The sequence below is a fragment of the Pollachius pollachius genome (genome assembly GCF_949987615.1).
Source record: "Pollachius pollachius genome assembly, chromosome: 2".
Classification (NCBI taxonomy): Eukaryota; Metazoa; Chordata; class Actinopteri; order Gadiformes; family Gadidae; genus Pollachius; species Pollachius pollachius.
In genome coordinates this window covers 41,158,235-41,179,730 of record NC_136935.1, presented here as the reverse complement: position 1 = coordinate 41,179,730, position 21,496 = coordinate 41,158,235, and the positions used below count along the sequence as shown (strand labels likewise).

The window sequence follows — 21,496 nt, the reverse complement described above, 5'->3', positions numbered from 1 at the left end:
TTCAATCAAATTTATATATAGAGCCCTTTCCACTTCTGCCCGCTCAATAATATAACAATGTGTAGTAGACTAGCAGCAGAGTATTGATTCAGTGTTTATAAGGTTTCACATTCTGCTCTGTCTGCTATATACACTATCTTTTTTTAAAATCTTTTTCATCTTCCTTCATTCCAACTGCCTAACCCTTCCCTCCATCCCCCGTCTGACGTCATCAACAGTCTTTTCAGAAGACTGCAGGGAATGGATTAATTCAGTCATATAATGTGTGACAATGACTCTCTCTAAATGATTGCCAATGCAAGAGAGACTCGATATTTCCTCTGTGGACTTTTCCGGTTGTTATGAAATTCATATTGATGGATTGAGGTTAATCCAAAAGTAATGTACATGTTCTTGACCTTGAACGAAGCATTTTAAATCTAAAGTGACTTTATTATGTGAGGAGCTTGTGATGAATAAAAATAAAGACCCAAGGCTCATAATCATGATTGCCTATGCATCCAGTTAGCTGAAGAGGATTTTAAACACAATTTTAAGTCTTGTTAAATTGGTTATTGGATAGCCATTGATTTTTTTTTAACCACGCTGTCACGCTGAACAATGCATGGCAGCCTGTGTATAAATCCTCTAGGCTGCCCTTTTGATCAACTTGTTGCATTAGTGTGCAGCTGATGACAATTATCAGAGAAGAATTAGCAGAGCATTGTGTCAATGCATTTGAAGAGGAGTGATTCCTCTAATCTGGATAGCGAAGGCCTTGCGTGCTATCTGTCTTAACACCCCTGGGTGAGCACCGACCACAACAATTTTGATATATTTTTTGCAATAACATATTTGTAATAGATTTTATGAAGTCAATTTGTTTCAGTTTCATGATTTTTGGAAAGCATTCGGTCTGAAATTGTATCATGATGAATGCCAATTGTATCATCCACTTTAGGAGCTCTGTCCGTGTCACTCAGAAAAAATACTTCCATATCAAGCACAACACACCCATTTCAAGCCATCATAAAACCATTAAGTGTATTATTGTGTCTTGAGGCGATTCCGCGTAACCGTCTGAGAAAGCAATGAACTGAATGTTTGTTTCGTTATGTTTTTTTAACTGAAGCTTGAGATGATTGTATCGCGTGGACCATTTTTGCACAGCGAAGCAATTGGACGCTACACCACCACAAAACATTCTGTCAAGTGCTCCGTTTGCTACCAGAGTATCCTAGTGTGATGGAGAGACTCAGTGCTGCACTGGTGTCACATTTGTTCATCATCCCTTCCATTCAAATGAATTCAGTATGGAAAATGGAGCGCTCCTCTTGTTTTTGTGCAAATACCGCGCTAATTTGCTTCCTCATACTTCAATTTGTGTCATAGACTTCACAGTGGGTGAGAACACCATTAACAAAAGTCTGCACAATGCATGAATGGTGTTTTCCTTTTTCACATTTTAATTGGATAAACAAATGAAAGTTCCCTTTCATAAGTCCCTGTTGCTAAGAGAATTTTCTTTCCTCCCCTCCCTCCATGTGATGCTCCGGTGTTGTGCTTCTTACAGGTAAGAAAGCTTTCACATGTATTGCATACCTTTCATCTTGCCACGTTTCACCTGGCTTTGCATTTTACAATTATCAAATCTCTACAGTGAAAGATTCCACACTGAAAGAGAAAGTGAACTTATGTCTTGCCTCTAGAGGGCAACATAAACTCACTTGTTCGAAGGGCTGTCTGTTTTTTTTGTGCTTGCTTTCCCCCCCACACCCCCCCACATGTCAACACCCCACTCAACCTTGTTAGTCTGAGTTGCACCCAACCTACTGCATAATGAACTTCACTATTTCTCATTCACAGGCTTTCAGTCATAGCAATGCTGTGCACACGTTTTGAATGGGGCTTGCCAGGGCATCGTGCAGGGTGATTCATTGGCTATGCTTTTTTTTCCTTTGCCACAAAACCAAGTGCATTATTATTAGTGCACATGTTCTCATAATAACCAGGTTGTTCCGTTTTTTTCGTTTTTTTGCTTTTCTTCCTGCATGCATTCAACGTCATAAAAGCCTCGGTGCAGGTTCAGGTTGTTATGACGACGGGGTGCAGCACTTGGTTCAACATTAAGAATTCTGAGAAGCTCTTGCTTTGTGACTTATCTCTAGACTAGACACTTGCACTATGCAGTTGATGTTTGGCAAACTTGTTGTCCTTTTCCTACTTTACATGCGTAGTATTTTGATAAAAGCCTCTGCTATTCGACTTGAGGAATATAAATATTTGAAAGACTATATACTAAAGACTCCTATATCCTTCGGTGTGCATGCACAGGTTTAGGTTTTTGGGTCACCTTTGAGGGGTAGGCAGTACGACCGCCAGCAATGGCGGCTTTGCATAGCACGACGCCCCAGAGGAGATTTGTACTCGGGTGGAACATAGTGGTGTGAACTTTCAATGACAACGTTGGTTCAAAAGCCACCTTTCACTCTGTCCTCTTTCTGGCTGTAGCCTGTGCTATGGGCTCTCTGCTGGCTTCTATTGTCTTCTCTAACAATAGGTCAGTAGGTCCTTGCCTGCCTTTTAGTCATGAAAGTCGGGCCAACTGTTGAGGTGCTGCTTTTCTCTGGACACTGGTGTAACATTGCTGACTCGTGTTTGATAAACTGCTTAAATAGATTGAAATCTCCTGAATCCAACCCTAACTATACTGTATAGGATTGGATATTGTCAAAAGTAGGGATGTCAGTTTTACATTACACTTTCTCCCCCTTGGCTAGCAGCGACGTGATCTTTGGCTGCGAGCCATCCTTGAACATGGCACCCGGGTGCTTTTTCTTAATGTGGTACAGCATATTTGCTAGTAATACTACTAAACTGCAGAGTAACACACAAATTTACATTTGACTTTGTTGCCTTTCTGGAGGAAATGATCCCACACAGAGCTTCGTTTAGTGTGCTTACACTTTTAGCCTTGTATTTATCAAACTTTTGAGGTGGTTAAGGATGAGGTAGCTGAGCCAAGTCTTGGCCTGACACAAACTGCCTTTCCATGTTTAATTGTTTGCAATAATTCTTGCTGTTTTTGATGCACAGTGCTTGTGATCAAAGCTAGGTGGCATCGCATTCTATGTCATATTTCATGACACAGCCTTGACTTCCACCCCATTAACCCTAACGCCAGCACATTTAACAAGTACATAAATGGTTCAATGACATTGGATTGGGATGGTATATTATATTTCGTATTAGGTTTCCTATCTATAGAAGTCTAAAGCGTTCACCCATCGCCGCTTCCTGAACACCCCAGCAGCTTAACCTTATTTGTTTGTCTCCTAGAACTTAATGTTTACACTGATGCCATTCCTTAGTGAGCCTGCATTTTGATTAGCAATCCCCAGTCCCCCTTAAAACAGCTTAACAAAGTGATTGATTCCTTTGCTTTTAATATGGATGAATGGGATTCATTAAAGTGTAACTCAACTCCCGGTTTCAGCTCGATTTCGAACACTGAGAATCAAACCAAGGAGTTCTAGGAAGGAGGATCATACCTATAATGATGACCCACTCTTACTTTGTGGTTCTTTTAAGCCATTGACCCTGTTGTGATCATTGTTATAGTGAGCGTGCTGTATATTGTTTTCAGGATTGTTTTCCATGGTGGTGCTCCCACTACTCTTTTGCTTCCCTAGCAATAAGGTTATGGCAAGCCTCAAAAGATAATGGTTTGAGAAGGATTTTTACTAATTAACATATTTAGTAGATATTGCAATGTTTAAACGAGGCCTAAAGAGACAAAAAGCTCTACCTACTAATAACGGGTTAGTCCTTTTATAGACATGAATAGAACATGTTGCAATGTTTTTCCTTTTAGAGCGATCCATTCCCCACAATAGCGCTTGTTTGATTTCTCTTTGGAAGATTATTTCCAGTCCTGCCGTACAATATCATAAAAACTTTGCCTAATGTTATATATAATGTGATATGGGAAGTGGGCCTAGTCTCATACTATGGAAGCGTGCGTCTGCTGAAACTATCAAAGCCCTGCTGTAACGGTCGGACTCGGGCCGATGAACCGAAAGCAAACGTGATTCTGTGGGTTTGCTTTTTGCCTTAGTAAAACAACACATTTGTGTTAACGGGTTGAACTTCTTTAGAAATGAATAGGAAAAAACTATCGCATGATAAAATGCGATACTGTATGAGTAGACTTCGCGGTGCCGGTTGCAGTGCTACTGGTCAGACATGAGTCATTCTCTGAACTAAGTATTGGTGTGTGAAGAAGTTGTATTGTGTTAGCTGTAAGTGATGGATGACAATGAGCCTGATTCCATAGCTACATTAGATTCCCCAGCCTTATGTCCTAGCAACATGAGCCAATGTGACAGGACTCAGATGGAATTAGCCTGGGAGCCTGGTTGTTGCCATTTCCATCTCCCTATTGCGTATCATTAGCTCAATTTTATAGGAGCAGCCGTCCCAAAGGAAAGTAATTTCAACTTATTATACGTCTTCAGAGGTTTCATCCAGCAAGTAATTGATGTGCTCGAATTTTCCTTTCACAACTATTTTTTGGAGGCACCCAATTGAACCCCATTGGTCAAGTCTAGCTCCACTGCTAGAGCATTACATCACCATCAACACTGCCAGGGATACAGGTTTGATTCCCACTGACTGCCACCAATGCAATATGGTGAGTGTTTACACTCACCATATTGGAAGGTGCTTCGGATAGCCCTATCATGATTAAAACTACCTGTCAACTTAAATACCCTTTACTTTTGAAAACAATGCGAAATGTTAAACTAACCAGAGAGTAGCCAACCAGAAGATTGACGCTTGCTCTTATAGAGAATCTATTATTGAACAACTGTTCCATTTTTAATAAAGTGTTTATGGCTCTACCGAGGAAAAAACAGTAGGGGATGAAGAAGTCGTGTAAGACATAGTCACCAGATGCTCTTTTGTGTAGCCCATTTGCGTCCTCTTAAGATGTTCTCTGGGCCTTAGGAGCACACCCTCCCGGCCACCTCTGTAGACTGGTGTGTAGTGCTGATGTTGCCCAAACAGCCTCTTTAATTTGTGATGACCGTGGGAGACTGGGATCCCAGGGTTTATTCACAGCATTGTGGCCAGATTGTGCTGCTGCCTCTTTTTGCTTATGGCCGGTTGTATTGGAGCCAAATCAGCTCCCAGTCATCTGGCCAGTCACTGGACAGAGTGCAATATTTTTTTCAGGAAGTTGAATAAAGTCTTCTTATATTTTATTTATGTTTACAAGTCCCTAAAGTTTAGTTTCACTTTGAATTCTGCTAACTTGCTGTATATTTGGAGGTATCTTATTGAAATGAATCGTGCACTTTATTTATGACAGGGAAAGAATTTTACATATAGAGCAAGTTGTACATTGCAGCATAGTCATTTGTATGAAATGTACTTTGGACGACTGGAGGGTATGTGAACATCTGTAATGGGCTATTTAAGTAGTGTTAAAAGTGCCCATTTAAAAATGGCTTAAAAAGGGTAATTAATAGGTAGGACTTCTGTTTGGAATTTGTTGTATGAAAGTGTGGGCGAAGATGCTTCGTTTAATTTTTTCAATATATGTAATTTAATCTTGAAATCTCCTTGAAAGTAGTGGATCTTTTCTTCCCAGACATTTTCAGCACCTTTTGAATTCAATGCATCTTTGGCTTTAAGCTTTAAAGTCCAGTGCTACTTATTTATTTTCTATTCCGTATTGACTATGTACTTTGCATAGTATCAGATGACCTAAGTTTGTATGCCAAGTCGCTTGTCATGACTTAATTGCCACACAGGGCTAAAAATAGCCTCTATTTTATGGATGGAGGCCATACTTTTTGATCTGGTGCCCAATGATTTTTAGTTATTCTATTAATACTTCAATGACATAAAATGGTGGTTTGCTGAGGTTATGCTTTTTAAGGGGAACCCTTAACGTTTCACCCTCAATGAACGTGTTTTCTGTTTGTGGAATGAAGTGAGGCCAACCTTTCTAAGCATTACAAATAACATTGTAAATCTAGCCTCTAATCCGCTCCGTATTGCCTCTATATACAGTAACTGTTTTGTAATGCGATCTGGCATTTCTTGGTGCTGATGCATGCCGTATGTCTTCGAGCACAATACACAGAAAGCAGGTGATGTGTCCACTTCAGGCTGACTGAAGGCTTGGAAGCCAGCCCACTGTTGTATGCACGTCTCCCCTGCATATCAATTAAGCTACATCATCACAGGCTGAATAAGAGACAGATGGCTGGGCCATTACAGCAGGGGGACAGCAGCAAGCGTTAAGGTTCCAGCCCTAATTTCCAGGCCGTTGGTGCGCTGCCCAGATGTACTTTTCTTATTATAAGAGCTGTGATGTAAATGTCAGGCCCTTTTGGTGCATGCAAATACTAATGTGGGTCCATCATTGTATTTCTGCTTGTTAGGCCTGCTTTTTTATAGATTTATTTGGTGTGTTATCAAGAGGGAAATATGCATTTGTTCAAATGCTGAAGTGATGTCCAGTTCTGCCGAATTATTATATTTGTGGTGTAAAACAACATAAAATGCTCTCCAATAAAGAAGCGTTCGTCAACATGCTCTGCAGATTTCAGCATCGGGTGGCAGGCCTTACCGTCATAGCCACGATTGGTTCACTCTAATGGCAAACAAGAGTCTCATCCCCAGATAAAGCCAGAGGCAATGTATTGCAGCCTGGAGGCCAGCAAGAACAATCTTTGTTACCAGGCAACAGTTTACCGATGGAGGGAGGGCTAGCAACAGGGTCTCCCACCGCCAGCCCCTCCCTTGCCTGTCCTTCATCATAGTCGCATCAGGATTAAACCTGCCACTGGCCTGGCATTAAAAAGTCTAGCCCGTGCTGATTTAATGTTACGCAAGCTTGAATATTTTGCACTGCATGGCCTTGATTTTTTCCCAAATTCTTCCTCACACAATTTCTCCCTTTTTGTCTTTTTTGGATAAATGGAGACAACTCAAGGGAGCTTGTTGCCCTGGATTAATCCTTAAGAACACTTAATCAGTTACCTTTTTGTTATAAACCAGGCAGAAGACGATCATGTGTAGTATTCTGTTAAAACGACAGCATCCGCTTTAATTCCTGCGATTGTTCAACCAAGTTGGCAGGGGTTTGCGGCCATGAAATCCCTTTTAGAAAAATAAGCTTGTTGCTTGCTTTGGAAGTTAGGTTGTCGTCATCTGTTTCCTGAACAGTTAATCAGCCAAGTTCATGCGTTTCCAGCCACAGAGAATGGAGGCCCTTGTTCGATAGATGCCAAACAGTCGTCGTGACTATGGCCTGTCCCCAGCCTCAAGCACTCATTACCATACAGCTGTCCTGTGTAGAGGATGCGATGAGTTGGAGACCCAGGGATGCAGGAAAAAAAATAAAAGGCCTCTCTTCCAGAATCACCTCACAGGCTTGAAACTCCCCAGATGGGAGGTGGGGTTCAACCCATTAGGCACATGGTCTATTGTCACCACGATAAGGTCATCTCTGGGAGGATGGGGGTCATGAGTGACTTGGGACCGCCAGCCCAGGCTTTTGTCGCCTGAAGTTTGTACAATTAAGCTGTCAACAATATTGATCTTTAGACAATGCATTTATTTTCCCCCCTCAAAAGCGTCAAATTGAAAGGACGCTTAGATACTACTCAACCCATTTGTGAACCCATTTAGTGTCATTAGACAGGTGGAGTAACGTAGATTATGCAGCGGTGTATGGGGCTCATCGCTTGTGTGTCTAGGGCAATAAGACTTGTCAACGCCTCAGTGTCTGTGTAACCCCAGCAGGGCTCATGCCCCAGGAAGAAAAGCGATGAGAGAAAGGGAACAAGCCAAGATACCTTGGTGAGAATTTGGTCAGCAGTCCTATTAGAGGATTCCTTCCCTCAACTTTATCTTTTTGTTTTATAAAACGAAAATTGGGCATTCACACTTCCTCGAGAAAGCAGGGGAAAGTCTTAATTTTCTGGGAACTTCCTCAAGACTCTAATGCTAATTTTAACGCGTGTCTTTGGTAAAGATGAAGCGTCGAGTGCACTTTTACATTAGACGCTCTTCTCACAAAAGCTCTAATAGATGGCCTACCTCAACATTGTTGGAAAGGTTAATGCATCATTTTGCTCATTGTTCTCCACCCCCGGAAAGGACTTAACAGTATCCAAATATCTGGCTGTGTTGGGTTTTGTCTTTTGTTCCACTAAACCAAAAACATGCATGACTGTTTTTTATATCAAAGTTCCTTGTAGAAAATAAGCTGCATAGTGAACATCCTGACTCCACTGTCCCCATATTACATGTTTCTGTCATGATTTTTTACAAGTCGATAGGATCTCTTCACTGTCTGAAGCCCAAGACCCACACTTGACACCACTGTATAGCCTCCAAGGTTAACACCCAGGTTACAACCCAGAGCATGACTTTTATCACCCTTTAAATTGTTTTCTGCAAACTGATAGAGGTCAAATCTATCACCCGACCAAGGTCACAATGCACTTTTGAAATTGATTTGATGGCCTGCGCCATAAACAATGTCTAAAATGGACAACACTGGCAGAGCGGGCCACCCCCTCTACACAACGAGAGGAGTAAAGAACACAACACGGACTGCATCTCAGCAGTGGCCATGCCTCCCTGTGTCAAGTGAATGCACTGTGACACAGAGTATCATTACAAAGCCTAAATGCTTTATTTTTAGAGGACCGTGGGTAGCCGGCTCTTTCAAATGCCAATTCAGGGAGGAAGATTTATATAGGGAACCGGAGCGCTGGTTGGTTGAGATCAGGAAAAATGTTTGTTTGCAACTGTTTCAACTGTTTATATGTTGAATGGTGCCTAGTAAAGCTTGGGCCACCATTTTAAGGCATTCTTGAGACACATTTGTCTAAAATGTGTACAAGTATTTGGAAAGTAGACTGTTTGTTTAATAGAAGACAAACAGAAGGGTATCTTTTACAACTGCAGGGTTCCTATTGGAAGGAGTTTTTAAGATGTTTTGCCCTTCTACTTTATGTACACTCAAACTCCCTATTTCAGTAATGGCTTGCAGGTTGTGTTTTTAAATTATACAAGCAGTGTATTCTTTGAAGCTGCACCCACCCCTTTACTTACAGGGAAACCAGTAAGTAAACATTTTGAAGTCAACAAAGAAAGCTCCAATAGCCTCCCTGCATTAGTCTCATGAAGCTTTTAATTTAGACAGTGTCATCTGTCAGACATGCTTTTAAAGGCAGCATTACAGTTTCTTGCTCGGACTAATGTGTCAAAAGAAACAAAAGGCATTTGCCTTGTACTGACTTGGGCACATAATGATTGTGTGATAGAAAACTGGCAAAAGATTCCCTTTACATAAACTTGATGTAAACGCAGACCACACAGAGGCTTTGAGCATGCAGTTTAGCAGTCTGAATCCTGGTATGTAGCTATTAAAATACCACACACTGTCCTTTCACCCTGATCCCTATCAATCATTCCATGTACACATCAGGGCTTCAAACATCAGCCCTGCCCAACATTAAAAGGTGTCCTGGTGATCTGACACTGCTGAATTTGATGAGATGACATTCAGGGTCGAAAATTAACACGGGCCTAGTGGAAGAGAACAAATTCTATCTGTCCCAAGTGTTTCACAGAGTTTATATAAAGTGTTGAAGCGTTGAGGTGCAGGCAGAAGGCAAATAGATTAGCTTTAATGTTCCACAGAGCATACCCCCACCCTTCTGAAATAACAGTTATGACACTTGACCCTGGCCATCAAACCTAGCACTGTTAGCACAGTTCCCAGAAGACCACCAGCCTGACCCTCGCTATGATCTGTTTTATAACTTCAGCAGCATGTGGTTCCCTTGATCTCATGAACAGTAAGCCGTTTTTCTTTAAACTACAAAGCCCTTCAAATGTCAATGTCCACACAACAACAAAAAGCCTTTTTAGCTGTGTTTTTAAAATTCACTTTTGAATTGATATCACCCCTTGATTGGTTTTAGATAAATTGGTTAGTAGTTCATGAAATTCACCAGTTAACATTAAAATACTAATGATAATAGTGTAGTTAACTTGAAGGGTCATGTATCTGTAACCGGTTCAATGGAAGGCATATGAAAGGGAGCGTATACTCATGTCTAGTGCGTAGGTCCCTGACACAAAGTCAAGTAGAAAACATGATCCAATGAAGAAAGAGTGTGCATGCCTGGATCACAGAACTTCAAACGTGCAGGTCTTCAGTTCTGACAGCTCTCTTGTACACACGCAAACTTGCACACATACACACAAAAAACAATTTAACTGCATTTCGTGTGACTCGATGTCCACTATAGAGTAGGCATCATTTTTATTGCTGGTGCATTGCATCACTCAAACTCTGCTGGGACGTATTAAACATCACCACATCCTCTCATGCCCCGTCTTATTTATTTATATTATTTTCAAAATTTGTGTATTATTTATTCATGGCTCTCTCTCACTGTGTGCAGTCAGACGTAGGAGGTGATTGCACTCAAGTCGGGCTTTAAAGTGTTTTTTTTCCAACTGAGATAACTGATCTGCTCTTGGGGAACATGTAAAAAAAAAAAAGCAACCTGGCCTTTCAAAGCCCTGATCAATCGTCCCCCAAGCCTTAATCAATTGTACCTTCTTTACATATATATAATAAAAATGGGAAAATACCGTCCATTGCCGACTCGCCTAGTGTTGAATGCCGACCATTTTCCCCACCCAGTTGAGCGAATAAGGGATTACAGTCACGTATGAACTTTAAAGATATGAAACACTGATCACGTTTCCGTTGTCGGTTCTCACCTGTCAATATGATTCATCCCCAGAAGACTGAAAACAATGGCTCGTGCTCAACTCTTAGATTGCTCCTGTGGGCCTCACTCTCTCTCCAGTGAGTTATTGTGTATTGTTTTGCAGCCTCTTGAAACCCATCAGCTTCTGTTTATTTTACAGCTGGAGTTGGGACAGCTCTGCTCTCTGCAGTTCTTTTGTCCACTTGCCTTTTTATGTTTATTTATTTTGCTAAGCTTTTTATAGCTTTTTTTGTTTGTGCACAGGGAAATTAGAGATGTCATCCTATGCGATGGATAGTGGCCACCGCATTGGGCCACATTGTTTTGGCTACAGAAATTAACCAACTCAGTTCCTCCAAAACATCTCGATTGCATTCTGAATGAAAGCGCACTATGGCATTGTCGTTTGGGAGACTGGCATATGATTAGGGGATATTTTTAGGCTAAAATATAACTTTTCTTTAGAAACGGAAACCTAGGTAGGAGACTAGCTGTTTGGATTTCTATTTTCATTTCTATTCTATACTGTCCACTGCCTCCAGGAATGATTAGTAATTCATTGGATGCTGTCATTCATCTCTATCTTGCAATATTCCTCTGCCAAGTTCACTCGCAATTTCTTTAAATGCCCAGTCAATTTATACCTGCGTCCATTTAAATCTTTTTTCCTTCCCTTCTGAAAACTGAAAATGTTATGGGTTTAAATGAAGCTTTTGCAATATTTCAGGTGGAAACCTGAGTGTACCCATGGGCATTTATCTGGCTTTTGTCTCGATGTATACATCATTCTGAATGATCAACATCAAGGGGATATATCAGCCATCTAAATAGTTGATGCAAAACCACTCCCAGTAGGAGCACCAAAGATTGGAAGGGAAATAGCAATGCTACATGTGAAATTCTTGCCATTGAAGAATTGGTGTTTCCCATCAATAATTCTTTTGATCGGAAACTAGAGCTTTCAACCATGATTTCCACTTGACGTTGCAAACATTAGGACTCTTGTTGCATGCTCAAAATAAAATGTTGTGCACTACTTAAAGCTTCGTTGATAGTTTTTCGGATCACAACCTTTAATTTTTAAGATATTTGGGAAACAAACCCAGTGTTGCTGCAGCATCAACCTGTCTTATCGGTAAGCCTACCATTACGACGGTAGTGGAAATCTGTGTCCACCACAGTTTGAATTCAGCGCCGTTGGCAAGAAATCGGCAAGAAACCAAACCATATGGCAGGGCGTTACATAATTGTCGTTGAGCCAAAAGACAAATCACATTTTCCCAATAAACTGGAAAAAAAAGACATGACTAGAAATTATTAAACAGCTAATCTAAATTAATTAGACCATTAGGTCATTAGTCAGTTAGTATCTTGTGAATTTAACGCAGTGGCACAATTGTAAAATGTTTTATGTTTTGTTTAGTCTCAATCCGCCTGCTTATTCTCTGGTGGGGAATGGATTTTTTTGTTTTGTTTCCTAGAAGATGATTTAAAGATGATTTGGTTTCAGTTTTGCCAACTGTGAAATAAATGAAGGCGATCATTTGTATGTGTTGATCCAATTCCCTTTTTGTTTTATTGCTTCCCAAAGTAAATATGTTGCCTCTGCTGTGTTCCAGCCTCCCTGAAATCCGGCTGTGTTAACAAGAATTACAACCTTATATTTATATGTCAGTCATATTCTGTGCCTGTAAGTTCCACCATTATTACCCAGTGGGATTTGGCCTTGTGTTTGTGTGTTGCTGGACCGCCAACTCTGAGCCGTTGGTGGTCCTTTGCAAATAAATTGAATCATAGCGTTTGATTCGTTTTTGATTGATTAAACATCAATTGGAAATTCAGTTTGCAAATGAGTTCCAGGCAAATTCAAAAGTTGAATTTTGAATTTGTCATTTATTTCTTATCCCTGCTAATTGATGGCATATGGGAGACGCCAAGCCCTTGACCCTTGATTTAATTTCCTCCCCAACCCCATCAAAACGTTGCTACTTGAGTCGCGTTGAGTAGGCTGTTAAACCAAACCCCATGCAGATGACACTGTGGTTATGCTTGGCAAAATACCCTGATCCATGATTCCCTATCTCTCAACCCCCCCTCCCCCACAAGCATCTTTCCCTCCCTCTTCATCGCATGCGTGTCGTCTGTCCAATGTGGAATGTGACTTGCACCGTTGCTCACAAATCCATTGATGCCAGACCCCCAATCCCCTAATCCTTGACCCCGACACCACCATTCTCCTGTTTTGTCACAGCTAGGACATCGCACAATGACATAGTTCTCTTTAGGGATGCATCAGTGCCCAAGAAAAAAATTCTTTCTTCCAAGTTTAGCCTATTACATATTAAACATTTACCAGGAGAGGGGACCCTACACACACACACACACACACACACACACACACACACACACACACCCCTGCATTTATTGCTTTTAAATTGTAAAGCACACATCCATCCCCTCTTAAGAAGCATTGAATCCTTTGATGCACTTCCTCTTGTATTTGCGACATAGCTCCAAGGATCTGTGATTAAGACTTCACACATCCAAGGTCATGTTTGTTCTGCTGGCGTGTATGAAAAAAAAGACAAGAAATTCCCACAATCTGCATACTATTTATGCACAAAAGTCAAAACGATGCATCATTTGCATTTTGCCTCCCAGTTATTTTCCCTGACACGCAGCCAACGTCTGGTACAACCCAAATAGTTTGCACGGCAGGGTTTACTGATTATAACAGGATGATAGGAGCGGGGCCGGATGAACATCTGCTTGGTGGGTCTTCCCTCTCTGTGACCAGAGGGGTCTCGGTAAGCAGGGTGGTCAGTGCCAGAGGGGAGGCCCGTCGTCGGTGCTTTACGGAGTGGCAGAAGGGATGGACAAAAGGAGGCTGCAGACCATTCAGAGGCCACAGTGCAGCCCCCCTCGCATGCCAAGCATTCCAATGTGCTGTGTAAAGGTTGGGCCAGTGGAGAGGAACCAAAGGGGCTTTTTTTCTCACGCAGGCCACCTCAAACACACACACACACACACACACACACACACACACACACACACACACACACACACACACACACACACACACACACACACACACACACACACACACACAAAAGGCCCTAACGCCCTGTCTGCCAGAGACCCCTGATCCCCTCCCAGCCACCCCTCTTTGTGTACTTTTTTTTGTTTTTACTCAACAAAGGCAGCGATAAACTAGCTAGATTTACAGTGAGGGTACAATTTCCTCATAAGGCAACATCCTGCTGGTCCTTAAACCTGTAATGTGTGTATCAAATATTTTTTTATAGGATTTAATGACTATTGACCATATTCCTTTGATACACATTCATATTTGTCCTGAAGTTGTATCGGCTTTCCTTTATGCATTAAGGGCAGAAAAACCCTTTGGCTTTATCATGTAATTTTAAATTTCGCAACATTTTTCATTTGTTTTCACCCACACTAGTCCTTTTCGGGTTGCAATCAATTTGACTAACTCTTTTCCCTGAAGTGTTATCTCCTCATTCCAAAACATTCTGTTTTTCCGCCCCTTTGTAGATTTTTGAATAATTACCGGTGCACACTTGGAGTGGCTGATTCTGTGCTACCCAAATTGGATTGTAAATTGTAAACAGAGCATTCAACTTTGCAGACTTGTGCAAGACCTAACTTCTAATAAGTAAAAAAATCCCATTTGTGTTAGTCAAGACAGGCTCTGTCATGTGTCAATCAATTTGAAGTAAGACGTTGGCCATTTTGACGTGAAATATCTGTCAAAAGTTTGTTCACATAAATATCAGCTGTGAAATAAAAATGTATATCTTGGCAATATACATTTTGTAACCGTTGCCCGAACATGGCAATGTGGTGCCCTGCTGCAGCTATCGCCAAAGGCGCATAAATTGTAGATGGTAGAGATTGGCATCAGTGATGTGGCAGGCAGGGAAGACGGGGCGCAGAGGGTAGGGACGGGTTGTTTGGGGTTCCGCGACAAGTGCAGTCTGTCTGTTGTAAATATTTGTGCTGGGCTAATACGTCTGCGTCATACACACACCGTACGGCTCCCCATCTCAGCCTAAAAGAATCGATACTCCTCGCATGCTATTGAATCTTGGACTGCACCATTTTCTCCTTTTCATCGGGGAGGATGTAATCCGATCCCTGTGTAAGAGCCGTCGTGTGGTCGCAGAAGAGGGCACGGTTCCTCTGCGCTCTGACGCGGCTCTCCTCTCCTCCCCCTTTTCCTCCCTCCCTCTCTCTCTCTCTCTCTCTCTCTCTCTCGCTCTATCGCGAGTGCCGCTGCCTTTCCCTTCTCCTCATCTCTGTCCTCTTACTGTTGTGCACTCCTGTGGGGGCTACCGGTGGCGTATGCTTCTACGAGCGTCGTTTCTTTCCTTTCCGACCTGGTTTTGGGGTCGACACGGAGGAGCTCCTCTCGCAGGAGCCTACTACAACACATGGCAGTGCGGTGCTGTGCCTGAGCATGTTCACACCAGAGATAGTGTCGGATTAACCCGAGAGTACAACGCTGCCATCGAACTGTCACAGCAATTTCCCCGCCACGCGTAGATATTTGGACTTGAGCATTTTTCACTGAAAGGGGGAAACCACTGCGAAGCACCACGATGGGGTTCTACGGCACTTTAAAGATGATTTTCTATAAAGTGAGTAGCTTGTCTTTCCTACTGCTGTCGACGTGCAGTGTTCTCTGCGATTTTGACGTGCCGCATCAAGAATATTTGATTTGCGCGGTCGTCTACTTTCGATGTTTATTAACGCGTCTGCTTTCACTGCGCGTCTCCCTTTTCAATGACCACTGCAGAGGCTGAGAACCCGTGTAGCGTACCCACCGGCAGAAATGCTGAGTTAGTTATTCCAATTAGTTTGGACAGAAACTACGCTATGCGCTCTGCAGACTTCACATTGGCATTCCTTTTCCTAGTGTTTTTTTTTTAAATAAAATAAAACGAATTGCGCCGTCTATGGGATTATGTTGAATAATTGAATTGTAGTGGTGCATTACCAGGTTCTTTCAGATTCAAATTGGACTATTCGTTAATGGAACCTTTGCACTTTTGGAAAAATATAACTTTTTTATAGTTATGAATTGGTCTGTGTCCCTTCTAATGGTTGGGTTTATTGCGCAATGTTTTAGAATCAGATTTTCTCGTTGCCTCCAACCTATGTGCTCTGCCACTGGGGGCTACATCTATAGCTGATAGTGGTCCTCCTCCCATTGACATAACAGTTTGTTCACCGTGTACCCGCTTCAGCGAATGCCTTAAAAAGGCAACGGTTGTATTCAGATTCAGATATTACCGTTACGGCCAGACGATAAATACAATATTGCATCTGGTTCTTTCATTAATTTCTGTAGCAGCACTATGCTACAGGATAATGCAAATTCTATAAATTTCTGGCCAAACTGCTGCCAAGGTTCAAGTATGATGTGAGTGGTCTGTTAGTAGAGAGTATTATTCCTGACATTGTGGACTTGCCCCAGGCTTTAGGCATAGATTATGGGTCACTGTGTCACACTGGTGGAGTATAATATCTTCAAGCGTTGCGTTGGGGTGTATTGTAGGAATTATTATAGAAATCTAAAATAAAATCCATGGTTTAAGATCTCCAAGGGCTTAAGCTCCTATATTTAGAAACGTTTTGAGGGATAATTCAGTGACATTGACTTAAAACGGGCAACCTAAAGCATGGTTTTGTCCTCTGTGAAGCGAAAATACAGTATGATCCTGGAAACTGAGAATCCCTTTTAGCGTGCAAGTTACCTGCCCCTCCCATGTCTCTAGTTGTACAATCTCAACCTGAAGCAACCGTCTGTTGGGGATAATGTTAAGCATTTATTCTGCAGTTACTTAATCTAGCCGTCATTGAAGTGCCTCGGGAAGACCTCTTGATGTTTATTTTTTCAATCGGTTACAGCTTCTCTTTCCACCCTTTCGACTAGGTTTGTCCTTTTTTTGGGGAGGGAGGGTAGTATACACATAGATCTTCCGCTCCTTAAATAGATCATTCCCTATCGATAACATCTTCCCTATCTTGTACAATGTACAGTTGTTCGATCTCCCCCCTGCCCCCATCCCTGCATGCTTAATAACACACTGAATGAAACACACTTTTGAAGGACCCTTCGTCTGTAATGAGTGCTGCCACTGCAATGCCCGGTGGTTATTTGTAAATGAGTCAGTTGGTGAATTGAAAGCATCATTATCCTAAGACGTGTGCCTGCATCAATCTCCCCTCTCGTACTGGCCATTCATTCACCCGGTCCTGGGATGTCCTTCCCAGCCCACAGGCACAACAGCCCTGGCTCCAATCTTAATCGGTTATTACGGTTTCCTTACTCAGTGTTTGTTTACGGGTGGGTGGTGCGGAAGGGTTTGACAATTTTTTTTTTCTTTCTCAACACCGTATCACTCCGGCTCAGGGGCATGCCTTTATTGTTCTGCGTAGGCGTCGTCGTGACGGTCCCCTCCGGTGAACTTCCGACTGTAGCATTCCTTCTCTTGTTTGGTTTGTTGGCGTTGAGTGTACTAGTCAAATGGCATGCGGAAATCAAAACTCCAAAGGTCCTGCTAAACCTGTGCTACAGGTCGACACGCTGCCCACGGCTCCTGTCTGCCGCCTGCTCTTGTTCCTGTTTAGAGGCTGAATAGATGTGTATGTGTTACTGCGTTAAGAGTAATATCAGAGTAGCACATTACACTAGTGTTTTTCTCACTGTGATGGTTTGTCGATATTAAACATTTTGAATCGCATTGATTGGTTATATCTGCTTGAATGAATGCCTTTTAGGGCCCCTCTTCTTTTAAGATAATGATGACTATCAAAATAACGTGTGTCATTGGTTATTCAGCCCAGAACCCAAATCGACAACAAACCAAAAGCAGTAAACACAAAGTACTGAAACACTGTGGAACTGTTAATAAAGCCAAAAGAAAACGGAGCTACAGGGCTTGTGGATGTGTTCCTCATTTGCATGGGGGATTGGGGTTAAAGCGTTACACGGTAGCCAAAGAAAATGATTTGGGCCAGTCGGGCTGACCCCAAAGCACAGTGCAGCAGCCTGTGTATTTATTCAACTTGTTTTTTGATAATCTTTAAATGACTGCAGACCTGCCCACATTCTGTTTTGATGGACACTTGCCATCTTCTGACTTGATGTATATGGAAATGAACGCATTATTTCCACTGTTTGCGCTACAACAATGCCCTTGTTGAGAAACGGAGAGACAGTTTGGCTGAACCTCAGTTGTTTCAATAGCTCGTGTAGGCTGCTCTTGTAGGGCATTCCAGGCAGAGGGAATATCACGTTAGCACTCTGGTTTTCTGGATGACCACTTCCATCGTCCTTACTCCTCCACAAATTGCTATATTCAATGTGTGCTGCGTATTGTATGTTTTTTTTGTTTCAAACAAAGGGAAGCTAATATAAATAAGGTTGTTTTTAAATTCTCTTTGATTTGGAGGTTAACCGTCCAACTGAACTTGGCGTGTTATCCCAGCATGAAAAGGCCAGCCTGTGCTACTAAATGGTTCCTGCAGTGCTAAAGCTTATGTTTGAGCCCAGCTTGTGTGCACATTTCTAGTCTTTGGTGTCTGTGTTCACTTATATTGACTTTCTTAGTACAACTGGCCTCCAGCATGGAAGGTGGCCAGACCCTCATCTGGGTCAACAAGCCACATTTGCTTGTACGTCTTCACCGATGACCGAAAGAGCCCTAAAGAAGCAATATGGAAAGTCTTGCATTCAAATCCTTGCTTTTGTCAATAATGGAAGGTGTTGTTTTAGAAGAGATGCACGCCTTCAAAAAAAAATAATAATCAGTGTGTTTCGGTCCCTATTGTCATTGAATGCACGTCTTGGGATGGTGTTTGCTGAGAGTCTGGGCATTGTAAATCAGTGAGGTGATGTCTGGGACGGAGTATCGGGTTAGGGTTAGCGGAACTGTGAAATCAGAAAAGGTAATCTAAGTTCCGTGTTGAAAGCGAAAAAAAACACATTTTCTGAAATAAAATAATCAGGAGGCAGAGAATAGAGCATTCTGTGATTTATATACCACCCGCCAAGTCTCTTGTATTCACACAAGTTCTTTCTGGCATCCCGCACTTCGGCATGTTTCTATTTGCTTTTTAGAAGGAGGCCATTGAATAGGAGTGTGATGTCAATGATGTGGCGCGGTCACTGATCATGTTTGTTTCCCCCCTCTCTTCTCTCGCTCTTTCTATCCTTGGCAAACAGATGAAGAGGAAGTTGGACCATGGCCCCGAGGTCCGATCTTTCCCTTCTGGTAAAAAACCCTGTAAAGGCACAGAGTATCCAAGGTAAGAAGACCGGCCCCCCTTGTGCTGGGCCTCGCAGACTGCACCGGGGTGACATGTCAACCACTATAATGTGATACGCTTAAAGGCTCTGAATACTTTATACATGTAAACATGCCTGTGAGGGGACGAGTATATCAAAGTGGTGTAACTGTAGTAGCAACAACATTCATTTGACTTTCCCGTCCTGATTCGACTCCCAAATATGGCCTGATGTTTTGAAGATGTGTAAGAGAAATCCCAGTTTATTCTATCTGAGCACTGGTTCTTCTCAGGTGCGTTTGATTGGCCCGCTTCTCGCCTATTTTCCCTTACAACAAATAAAATCCATTTGACAAGGTCTCCAGCTCTCCATTTTCCTTCTGCCCAATGCCAGAAGGGTTGAGGTATTCCTCTGGTTGAGTTCTGTTCACTGCCCTACATTATGGGCACAGGGGTGCCCTTTGAAGTCCGATGTTGCCCTCAAGGTCCAGCTAGTTTTTATCAGGGGGGGTGGGGGTCTAAAATGGGAAACCTAGCTAAGGGACACACTTTGATGTCTCTGGGTAAGGGGGGGGGGGGGGGGATGGAGAATATTCCACTGTATAGTATTTCAATGCACATGTTGTGGAATTATTTTTTCCTTAACTCAATCTTGAACTTTTCCCATAACACCTTATGTCATGCAATGCGTCTCAATCTTCCTTTTGCTTGTGCCGAAGTGGTTTTCAGTTTGGAAGCGACTTCAAAGTGACATTTCTAGACTGAATTTCTTTCCATCCATCTAAACTTAGACACTTTTCCCAATGTGTAGTATTGCATGTGAACTCTTCAGTAGTTCAACACTCAAACTTCCTCCCTACGTCTTGCAGCCCAACGGGGATAGTCCCATGCCCGGCCACGCCCACCACGTTTGGCCACATCAGAACAGCCAACGGTCAGGGGACACAGAGACGGCGAATCACCTCCATCCAGCCACCAACGGGTCTCCAAGAATGGCTCCGAACATTTCAGGTGAATATTGTGAGAGAAGTCGGTGTATGTATGCAAATGCACAGGAGTCCCACGATACTTGGTCCTTCACTTTTCCCATGTGATTTGATACGCCCTCGCCAAAAAAATCGAATCTAAAAGCAGATGTTTTTTCCTAATCAATTTTGCTTAGTTTTACAGGTAATTACTCTCTTGTTTTTCTAACCCCCCACCTGCCCACCCATATGACCATGAATCACTGTAGCATGGAATAGAAATCACCCTAACCTTTTCACAGTAAAAGCACAGTTCCCAGCAAGTGTTCCTCCGCCAAGGACTTTGAGTGTTTTTTATGATCCTATAAAATCTACTTATTGTTTCAAATGGGCAACTTAACATACAGTTCTTTGTCTAGGTTTTTCCTTTCCATTTAAAAACACCGTTATCTTTGTGTGTGTGTGCGTGTGCGTGCGTGCGTGCGGCACCCATGTTGTGAAGCCTAACCTGTTGAAAAATACGATTTTAATTTAATCAATTTGTCTGCAGGCAGCTTACATTCTATACATTCCTCAGTCTAGTCCAGGCCTGTGGGCCATTCAGCCTGCAATAACTAAACGCCTGAACCAGCACGGCTAGAAGGAATGTTTTGGTAATTTCTGTCCAACTAAGACTTGTTTGTGGGGGTGTGATTTAATTGGAATCCTAAAGCACGCATGGGAAAACCCGAAAGTCCTGATGCAATTTAGTTGATTTGGACTTGAAAAAAATGAAATTAAGCAAGTGGCGGGTCCCCTTTGTTTACACTACTCTGTCGTCTAATTGGTCTGGAGTATTTTCAATATCAAGAGCCACACACCGTAACATTCTGTGATATGACTTCCATCAAGCAAAACCGTGTTTGGAAGCACCCTGCTGATCTATGTGTAGGTGAGTGGTAATTACTCGTGTGAGAAGATGCGCTTATCACACGCGTGTAAATTGCCAAACCCTGGTTCAGACGCTCACGCTGTAAGCCAGCGCCTGAGCCCTCGGTTGCGTTAGCGGTGAAGCACACCATCAGCAGAGAGGCTCCCGGCTAGGCGGCCCGTCATGGTCGCGAGCAGGGATCCCTTTGAACCCCCCGTAATTATCTGCAGAGCCAGCGCCTCTCGCTGCAGCTTTCAACTGCCAGATTACAGGTGGTTTGCATGTGCCACATTTTCCGTTCTACCTCGTCGACAAAGATTACCCTGGGATCTCACCGCTCTACAGCGGGAGAGGCCGGATAAGCAAACTCGCTGTCTAAAAGCCATCCCAGGCATGCTAGGCTACTGTGAAATCTAGTTAGTAGGCTTAGGTGTGTGATGTATTGGCGGTCCTCCTTTGCCCACTGTCACCGACATCCAACTTTTTGCTTAAGTTGGTGTGACTCCATT

General features: G+C 42.6%; 1 protein-coding gene across 2 annotated transcripts in view; it reads left to right on the top strand.

Moving 5' to 3' along the window:
• The window catches only part of fbxw7 (F-box and WD repeat domain containing 7), an 83,662-nt gene that overhangs the window by 45,815 nt on the left and 16,351 nt on the right, over window positions 1-21,496 (top strand). The window contains exons 1-3 of one of the 2 annotated variants that reach the window (XM_079729315.1): window positions 15,152-15,457; window positions 19,051-19,133; window positions 19,982-20,123. In XM_079729315.1, coding sequence (XP_079585441.1) covers window positions 15,419-15,457; window positions 19,051-19,133; window positions 19,982-20,123 — 264 coding nt within the window. In that variant the 5' untranslated portion in view covers window positions 15,152-15,418. Of the gene's footprint in view, window positions 1-15,151; window positions 15,458-19,050; window positions 19,134-19,981; window positions 20,124-21,496 lie in introns of those variants that run through there. The other variant, XM_079729314.1, reaches the window with a different exon arrangement.